Consider the following 10,228-nt stretch of genomic DNA (forward strand, 5'->3'; position numbering starts at 1 on the left):
ATTTACACTGAATCTTCAATTTTCGAAACGCATATAGCTGTAATTCCCATGGCTTATTAAACATTCTTCGCAATTTCGAAAACGTTCTCAATCCTCTTGAATTAAAACTGTAAAGGTGATAAAAATAACAATTAAAAGTTTCCTAATTACTTCTTTCGCAATTTCTCGGTTTTCATTTTAATTAAAAACGAAAATTTCCTGAGTTCTATAACAATATAAAAATATAATATATAAAATATAAAAGTAACAATATAAAATAGTATAAAGGAATTCAAAATTTGCAAATGCCCCTTACACCATCCTATATAATTCCCATCCCAACTTTAAACGAAAGCTCGCTTTGTTTTTCGACTACAATAGGAATGGCAACTCTCTGAAACGTAAAAGATAGGGTTGTAAATCGAAGGAAAAATTGGGAACCGCTGTTAGACCGTACTCGAGGTGAAACTCTCGTGATGAGAGCCTCCCGACATACGGTGGTCGAGGTGGAATCCACGGGGAACGCCTCTTCGTAATAGATTGTCATCCGCAGGTGGATGTGGCGGTGTTCCCCCAGAGACAGTAAAAAGGAGCGCGTCGTTTAAACGATGGGGCGAGGTCCTCGATGAGTTTCAAGTAATCTCGGGCAGGCCCCAGTAAATTGGGGCACGCGTGTAAACGTTAAATCGTCTGGGGGATGGGATGAAGAACGTGTGTGGCATGATGCAAAAAACAGCATCGTGTCATCAAAGGGGTAGTTATTAATACCTTAGTATTTATTAAAAGCGACTCGAAAAAATTGTTAATAAACTGCGAATAATACCATAACGAAATATTACGATATTCAGAGAATGGATCTGGCTAAATTGTTATCGTCTCGTTTCAATTGCTATTTCGTATTTCGAGTTAGTTAAAAATCACTTTCTTTCGGTATCAATTTATTCAAAATATCAAGTAAGAATGTAAACTACACGAAACATTTGGAAAATTCTCTAAATGTAGGATTTAGAAAAATGATACGATGATTAAAAAATGAAACTGACTAGATTGTCACACCAACTCTTTCGTATTCTTCCAAATGCATCGATGAAGAGTTTTAAAATATGCTTCTGTGAACTACTGAACATATCAAATCAATTAAATATTCGATACGGAATCTGCTCACTCTGAAAAAGTAAGAAGTAAAATCTTGACCTATATATACCTTACGTACTAATTAAAGTAAGTAATTGCCGACTTTTTACCTTTTTAAACGTTTGAATATTTTTCTGGGCCTCGGTACCGAATCTCTGTGCGGTCCTGGGTGCCGATTTACGTCCTTTCTTTTTGACAGAAATTCACGGTAAGGCAATTATGGTCGCCAACAGCGTACAAAGCGGGACATTTAAGAAAACATAAATGAATGATAACGAATCGATCGAGGCCGTTGAACTTGCATAATCGTTACCAATTATGTGTTTTATTAACAACCCGATACATAATCACAAATTTTGCATATGGCATGGTTCACGAGCGTGTCTTCTTGCGTAACATCGTTAAACCAGAGAACGAACGCGGCATGCGGCTTTAAAAATGCTTTTGCAACGCCGGCATCCGAAAAATTCTGACCATCAAGATCACGAACCGCTCGAGATAAAATTCCCTCGTATCGTTGGATCTTTTTCGCGTTTCGTGACTTGCCTTTCGATTAGTATACGCGGGAAACCAAAGAACCGAACGAAGTCGGAAATTTTCGAGCTACGAAATAAGAGAAAGATAAAAGATCTCTTGCATGTCGTTGTTAGTGTTGTTACGAGGTCCGTTTAATTCATTTCCTGTCGATGGAATACCTTTATCGGCTCTTTCGATGCGAGACCAGTCAAACTTAACGGGGACTTTATCGTCCCATTAATTTCCATCCGTACATAAAGAATCCTTATTTCGAATTCGCCGGTCACTGAAGACGCGGAAGACGCGTTGTTAAATCCTGCCCCGTTGATAAAAGGCTTTACTGAAAACCAAGTGGAAGCTTTTCATTTTAATTGGCTATTTTACATAAACCCATCGACGATGTATCATTCCGCATAATTAAACAAGGCGATCGCCGAATTACGATCGGTCCGGGAGCTGCGCAAGTTTGATTTAAGGCACGTCGGTTTAATTGCGGTCAGCTATTTCGTCAGATTGCTCTGATCTCTTGGGAGTCCTTTGAAGGCTCCATGATTCTTGTTTCTTCGGGCAAAGTCGTAAATTTTTTAGATTCTAGTATGTTTTGGTCTTGCTATTGTCTATATTCTTTGCTAATCTTGTTAGGGTGATTCGCAATTTAACACAATTGGAGTTAGCGAGACTCTATGGCTCGAAATAGGATAAAAATAAAGTATAAAATTGAGTTGGAAGCTTCGTTTTTGAGAAAATCGAGTTTGGAAGTTTGTGAAGTATACGTGAATTTGATCAATTTCCGTTTAGACATTTGACAAGAGATTATTTTACATGAGAAAATACAGTTAAGAATTACAATTGAAAATGAAAAATAAAACTTCGTCGCTCAAGGCTTCGGTTTAGAGAAAATAGAATCTTAATGTGTCACGCGTACTATACAAATTTTCAAATTTAATGTTCTCGAAAGTGAGATTTTGGAAGAAAAATGTTGTTCTACATTTTCGGCTCATTTTCGTTCTATCGATTATCTACTCCTGTCTAGCTAGAAATTAAACAAATTTACGTACTTTCAAACTCAATTTTCTCAAAGGCCAAATGCAATTTTGCTATTTTTTATTTTTGTCTTACTTTGACCCATAGACACTCCCTGACCCTATTTATATGCCATGAATTACGGACCGTATATTCTTTGCTTCTGTGTCTATACTTGGTTTTTTAACCTGAAATGGAATCACATGATCAGAATACGAGTTTATCCTGAGATCAAAGTGGTTCTTCGAGATATGAAATTAATTCAGGAATTTTATATCAAATTCTTTATATTAGGAATGTAATATGTTTCTAAATAACATTCCAGTTAAATCATGCCTCGTAATTATGTAGAAGGATGCTACAGTCTACTTTAACGAGATCTTCTTGGATAAGATTTAAATTGTACATGTATATCTCTTAATAAGCGATTCTTCATCAATTAAATTTCATATTCTAACATAAAGTTTACCTAAGCAACACATTTTATTTTCAATGTATTCGTTAGAGTTTTGTTTCCTTTTGGCGGAGGTTCTTTGAAAATCCATTAACTTTTACATATTACTTATTTATCTACATTTTCTGATAATTTAATGTAGATTTTTGGTAAATTAAAAGAAGTTATTTATTTTATGTACCATTTGTTTTTTTTTTATCCTAACGCAGATATAGCTATATATAAAAGATACAGATCAAGATAGTAACGAATATAGATATTTATCCAAATTAAAAATTCTTGAGACTACATCGACATATCCCAAAATCGACTAAACCCAAATGCCCGAAAATCATACCGCCGACCGAAGGCTATCGAATTACGTAACGATCGCGACATTCTACCGAAAGAATTCGTCAAATCCCATTCTCCGACTGTCGACTTCCATTCCTCGGATTTCACCGGCTAATTACGGGGTTAATCGCAGCGAATTTCGAACGTTGGCTTTTCGGTCGAGCGGGATTCCGTGTGTTTTTCGAAATCGTAGCATACCTCGGATGCTAGAAGAGTCGGAACTGTTCGGCCCAATGATCCTGACCGGCGCAATTATCCAAGGACGAAAGGAACCGGCAGGTGATCTCTTGGCTGAGAAACGTATTAGCAGATATCCCAACGTTCTTTTGATCTGTTGGTGAGACGGGCAAAAAGCGTGGCCTAGTAGATGCCTAGGAAGACCTCGATGTCGGTCGACGCCTCCGCCATTTGTGGCAGGTGAAACGAAATGTATCGCGGAACGCCGCCGGAAGAAAAAGGATTCGGCTGTTGTTCGCTCGATTGGGACGAACGATCGAATACGATGCGAATCACGGCTCTTCAAATCGATGGGTTAGATTGGTGTCTTTGTTCCTAGGAGGCTCGATGGACACGCAAGGATAGAACGTGGAGAAGGAAGTTCGTGATGATTCGTGGTTAAATTAGGGGTAGGATGTGTGGCGTGATAGTCGAGAAGAAGAGCAGCTATATGTAGAGACAGTTGTATATAGAAATATCGTATATGTATATCCTTTTCTTTACTTTCTTGTTCTAAAATTAAGTTTACGATTGTTCATGATTAAATTAAGGGCAGAATGCTATGTTTTTAATTTAAGGGGAAAAATATAATAGATTTAGATAATGTAATACATATTGGAGGAACATTGTGCATATTCTTCTTAGATTTTCTTACGATGATTATTGGTGTTCGTGTATATTATAGTTTTTGAACAAAACCATTCATGAAAAAATGAAAAAAGCGGAACAAAACGTTCGATGAAAAAATCATGATTCTCCATTTTCTCATTATCATTCATATAATTAATTATATAGTGTTCCTCCGCGCAAAAACAGTGGCATCGTCAAATATAAATCTCGCCAGCCGACAGAAACTTCCTAATCAAATCGACTGAGAATATTATCGCGATGGCAGGTGGATCATTAAATAATCTCAACGACTAGTCGAAGAGATCGTTGCGTGCTCGTTCGCGGCCGTGTTCGCAGATAGCGCGAGCAAGATATTCATTCGTTGGCTGTCTCGAAGATCTTCCTAGTCCCTCTGAACTGCTACGAACAACAAACAAGAAAGAAAGACGGAGGCAGCGACTTTTTTTTGAATATTTCAGCCTCGCACCTGCCACCCGACCGACGAGTTCAGACCTCAAGGACTAGGAATAGTCGTGATTTTTTTGCGGCCACATCGGCTAATTCGTTTCGCAGGCTCGTAAGTGTCACTCGAAGCGAGCCTACGATTCGTTTAGTCTGTACTATATCGACCGACCTCTTCCATAGGCGAAGAAAACGATCGTGAGGCTCGATCGTCTTTGGCGACTACCACTTTTTCTCCGCTACCGCATTTTCTCCAGGATCCTTTTGCCTTGTGCCGCGAACACGCGGCTGACATTTCATTCGATCGCGATCCGTAGAATCGTTTCGTGAAATATCCTTGTTCTGCTCTCCTGCTCGACAGACACCAATTTAGTCGTACGTCTTAATGGCTGTGTTATTTACCGATCTTCTATCCTCGAGATTCTCTTAATGAGCGACCTCGTCGTCGAGGTAGCGTACTCGTTTTATGGAGAATGTTCTGCTTTTCGTTTTGCGGTCGTTCATGAAGAGATTGAAGGTTAGGGTAATTCGAAATGCACGCAGATGACGCAGATGACGGAATGTGATAGGAATGGGACAGGTATAGAACACAGAAGTTTTTCTTTCATCACGCTTCGTAAGCTAATTGAGCTGTTCATACCCTAATTTAATTTTTTCTATTGTTCCAAGTTTTTACAAATTTAAAGAAATCTCGGAATACTTATCAATATTTAGACTACGGATTCTTATGCCTTTACACGGGATTTAAAAATGTAACAAGATACATATAACGTGCAAAATATTAGAGATTGAAATAAATCTGTGCTCAGGTTCCATTTTTAATTTTTTTTTTTTTTATTTATTTATTGTAATTCACAATTTGTCCAATTTGGACATTTGGTGGAATTTTTTAACAGTTATTTTTTTTTATCTATGTTCATAAAAAAAAACTAGTTTTGCATAAAATTATTAACCGCATACCCGTTCGTTAGCAAAAGCTTTTTTTTGATAAAGGTAAACGTTTGTAAGAAAGAAATTCAAGAGTACCAATTTACTTACGAAGAATTTAAAGAATTATAAAGAACAAAATCCAATGAAAATGGATGTACTATATTTTCTATAACATATCTAATTCAAAATTTTGGAAATCGTTTTTAAAATATCTTATAAAACTTTCTTATTAAAAGCAAATACCACACGAATCTAATTTTACATGCACAACAACTAAGGAGAAACTTCTATATTGGAGAACAAAGAAAGCACACAAACATCTCGCAAGAAACATCCAATCCAAAATCTCCCAAAAGATCTACAAAGAGAAACTTTCAGTTCTCCCAAGAAACTCTCCCTAACCTAACCCGCTCGAGTTACAAATTTATTTTCGTATTCTTTTACAGGAGTTGCTCGTTGGAGCAGCGAACAAAGGATCGTAAGCGAGGGTTGTTTTCTGGCGAAGAAAACGATAGCGGTAAGTGAAAGACAATAGACTGATGCCGGGACTGTTTCGTCGCCCGTTACGCAAAATCACGAGATGTTCCATGCTTCGAGGTCTATTCACAGCGACGAGAACGAAAATACGAGACAACGAAGAACGCCACGTGGGAACCGGATAGAGGCACGTGCCTCGGGTTTCGACAACTCCTGGCGAGCGGCGGACTATTTCCGCGTGACGAGGAAATTGTTCTCCAGCCGTCCTGACGCCGCGGGAGGCGACTCGCAGAGGATTCGTCGCGCCCTCGCAGCGGGTGATGGACCTCGCGTGGTCTTACGCTCGTCTTTTCGGACTACGATTGACTACGAAATCTAAAGCGACTCGGAAATTCACCCAAAGATGATAATCTCCGCGAGTCACCGAGAAAAATGATCCACTGCCGATCAAGACTGCGGAGAATTTGGATCTAAGAGGAGTTTCAGTTTTTAGGCTTGAAAGAGGATCGATGAAGAATGGAATTTTGGTTTTTCTATTGATTTACTTACTTTAAACTAAGAATGTTTATGGAAATTTAGTGTACCAAATGCACGTAATATGCAAAAATAGTATAGGCACACATAGTTATTTACTAATTGAAGCGTTTTATTCTATATACGGATAATCAGATTCTATATACGTTTCATTTTTTATTTATTTTATTTTATTTATTATTGCTTAGTCCGCGCCTTTCGGCTTTGGACGAACTTTCGGTTTTACATCTCTTATGTCTATTTTTTTTCTTATATGTCTACCTCCCCTCTTTTCCACTCTATTCTATTGCACTCCCTTAATTATTCTATCTCTAAAAACTAAAACTAGAAACTACAAATTAACAACTAATGACTAAAAACTATTGCAACTTTGGGCTTTAGCCTCCTTGCTGTGCATCCTTCCTGTCGTTTGCCCTTCTTCTCTCTATTATTCCTTTCAGTTCTGTTAAACCTTCTCCAATCTCATTTAGCGTTTTTCCTATGTCCTTTGGTTCTTCCGTTATTTCACATTTTTTTATTGTATATCTCAGTCTTCTTCTTTCCTTTTACATAATCTGCATCTTCTTTCTCCCTCTTCTTTGCAGTATTCCCTTGCTTTGGTCTCGTTTCCACATTTGAATCATGCCAGTATTCTTCTGTCCTTCCACTTTGTTTCATTTTTATAGTGTCAACTTTCTTCTTGGCTTAATTAATTAGTATGCCAATGGCGTACGAATATTTTTTATAGCCACTACATGTGAAATATTTAAAATATAGCATAACATTTAACACGCATATGTATAATATTTGGGAGGTTAACTGTCACGTTGGTCATCGGTGACCGGTGTTATTAAATTTTTGAGGATCGTTAAAATCAGATAAATTTCATAATCATCACTAAACTAATTATTTAGATGACATCATCACCTAAAAAGTAGTCAAGTACAAGTAATATTTTTCGAAACATAAATGCTATGGTGCAGGTTTCAATTTACATATGGTTTCTTTTTTAATTTAATTTGTATTTTATAATTTGTCCAGCTGGACATTTGGTAAATTTTTCTAATTTACATACTGTGGCCCTTAAGTTAGAAAAATATGTAAAATCCCTCTGACAGCTACGTGCTAATGAATGATATAAATTTCTACTTAAGACGTTATCCGATTGCCTTACTCGATTAGAAATTCTATTCCAGGTGCTCCGTGTCATAAAATAAAATACCATTCAGCAAATCAGAGCAATTGCCAAACTGTTTTTAGATTTTTAATTTTTACGTGACAATTCGTTCTTTGATGGTTTAATTACAGTTAACTTACAGCCCTTTAATCGCGTTTTTATAAATTTCATACTTTTTATTAAACATTTTTTAATCAATTTTTTTCTTCCACTTCTTTTTAGCGGAGAATTGAATTTGAATGGTCGCGAAACGTCGAATCGAATGTACTAATAAAAAATACATACATATATCAATTATCAACTATCAAACATAATTACATATACATCTATAATTATATGACCACAATCAACAAAACATATCCATGAAATCGATTATAACACTTTCACTGAAATCTCCCTCTATTAAAACTACATAGTTCTCACCAGAAAAAGAGGAACACGAAAATAATTCCATTAATTAAGACGCCAACAATTTCAACGTACTCGACCAAGTTAAATGACGAACAACTCGAGCGTAGACGTTTATAAATGACAAGTAAATTCAGGATCACAGACACGGACGCAGAGAGGAAGCGGTTGGTCGTTAACATGCTAGAATCGTCGATATACAGACGACCTAATCGATGAAGCCGTACGAAGGCTAGAGAGTGGCCGTTTTGAAATGACCAATGATCGACGTTGAGTCGCGGGTTACTTTGCATTCCGTACATCATGCTAGCACTCCCTAGAACTTAGCAAGGGAACGCGTTCCATCGCGAGCGTCTATTAATCTTCGCGGGGTCGTCGAGCGACCATTAATATTAAGGTGGGGTCACCAGGCGTATCATCGTGAATTATCGTTCTTGGCCCGTGTCACTCCAACCAACTATCTTTTATTGTCACGTCGGACGTTCCGGGGTGGAAGAACTGGAAACGAGATGATTTCGAGCTCGCCTTGCATTATTGTTTTCGTCGAGATGGGATTATGGAAATTCGAAACGCGAATTATGGCTGATTTATGGCCTTTCGATACGACGAGAGAGAATTCTTTTCACGAGAGATGAAAGAGATTGAGTAGAGCATAGGCTGATTAGAGTCTAAAGAATTTGAAGAATTAGATGATTAATTTTTGATGTGGTAGGTACAGTGTTTCTAAGTGGAATAATGCGATAATTAGACTTTGTTAGATTACAGGGATTTGTGCAAATTCATATTTTTATAAGCGCAACTGAAATAATGGAACGTAACCGAATATTTGTTTCATGTACAATATTAAATATTATAGCAAGTACTAAATATATATACATGTGCACATATCGTATGTTATATATTTTTGCACATAGTATTTCGTGCATTTTTGTATCTTTAAATTTTCCTTAATAAGGATATTAAGAAAGAAAAAAGAATTTTTTGGGAAGTAAAGTGTTTAGCCGTAAAAATACTAAGGGGAAATGATTTCTTCCAAAGAGAGCCCTCTATTTTATGGGTTTTCTTTTATTGTTGTATTAGGCATTGAATTTGATAAAAATATTATACCATTGAGAATTGTAAGTTTCATTTGATATAAATGTAAGTATTATTATGCTACCACGAAAACAAGAAGAAAAATAGAGAAATGAAAGCATGACTTTGAAGGCAAATAGTTTTAAATGGCAGTTCAAATTTTTATAAGAATTTACAAAATTTAAAAGCATAAGAAGAAATCCCTTCGAATAACTCACAGAATTAACTCGAACATAAGAATCGCATAAAATAAAAAAATTTTCCGATCGTTAGGAAACCACGCAAAAATATACCCAAACAGGGCAATTTTAAAAAATGATTCATCCTCAGAGTCTCATCAATCTTTTCGTGTGTAAAACGCGATTCATTTCCAACGCGGGTTCTTCAGTAACAGGATTTTATACCCGTTTTACGATCTCGCGATTGAGCCGTACCTGGTCACGTTCCTTCAATTAATCTCTATTTTCATGCGTTCTCGCGAAATCAAGGCAAATGCGAGTACACTTACATACACACGCAAATACACGTACATATATTTGCAGAAAAAAAATCGCGTTGTACATGCTCGAATCAAATTCTACGATAATGAGCGCAATTACGAGTTAATCTGGTTGGCTCGGTATCAAGCGATCGCGAACATTAACTGACGACTTTCGCTCGTGTTCAACCGGTTCTCTTTGATTTCGTCCGCATGATCGCTACTGAAAAATAAGGCGGTGGAATATCATGAATCTTTAGGTGGATTTGGCGACTCACGAATGAAAGTTTCGCGTAATTTCGGATATTCGTGCCCTTAGGAATCGAGACCCGAGAAATCATCGAAGATAGTGACGTCGTCCGTTAATTTCTTTGACCGTTCTGAATTATTCTTTAAAACATTGCCAAATTTGGAAGATTCTCTTCTGTTTTCAATGGAAATTGAG

The 10,228-nt window shown here is 36.9% G+C and overlaps 1 protein-coding gene across 4 annotated transcripts in view; it reads left to right on the forward strand.

The window, feature by feature from the left end:
• Positions 1–6,769, forward strand: part of LOC126922423 (uncharacterized) — a 242,478-nt gene extending 235,709 nt beyond the window's left edge. For 2 of the 4 annotated variants that reach the window (XM_050735003.1, XM_050735002.1), the window contains exons 3-4: positions 6,103–6,173; positions 6,266–6,769. In XM_050735003.1, the coding sequence (XP_050590960.1) occupies positions 6,103–6,173; positions 6,266–6,403 (209 nt within the window). In that variant the 3' untranslated portion in view covers positions 6,404–6,769. Of the gene's footprint in view, positions 1–6,102 lie in introns of all 4 variants that reach the window. The other 2 variants (XR_007712728.1, XR_007712731.1) reach the window with 1 other exon arrangement.
• Positions 6,770–10,228: the final 3,459 nt, after the last annotated feature.

Source organism: Bombus affinis, chromosome 12 (genome assembly GCF_024516045.1).
Source record: "Bombus affinis isolate iyBomAffi1 chromosome 12, iyBomAffi1.2, whole genome shotgun sequence".
NCBI lineage: Eukaryota > Metazoa > Arthropoda > Insecta > Hymenoptera > Apidae > Bombus > Bombus affinis.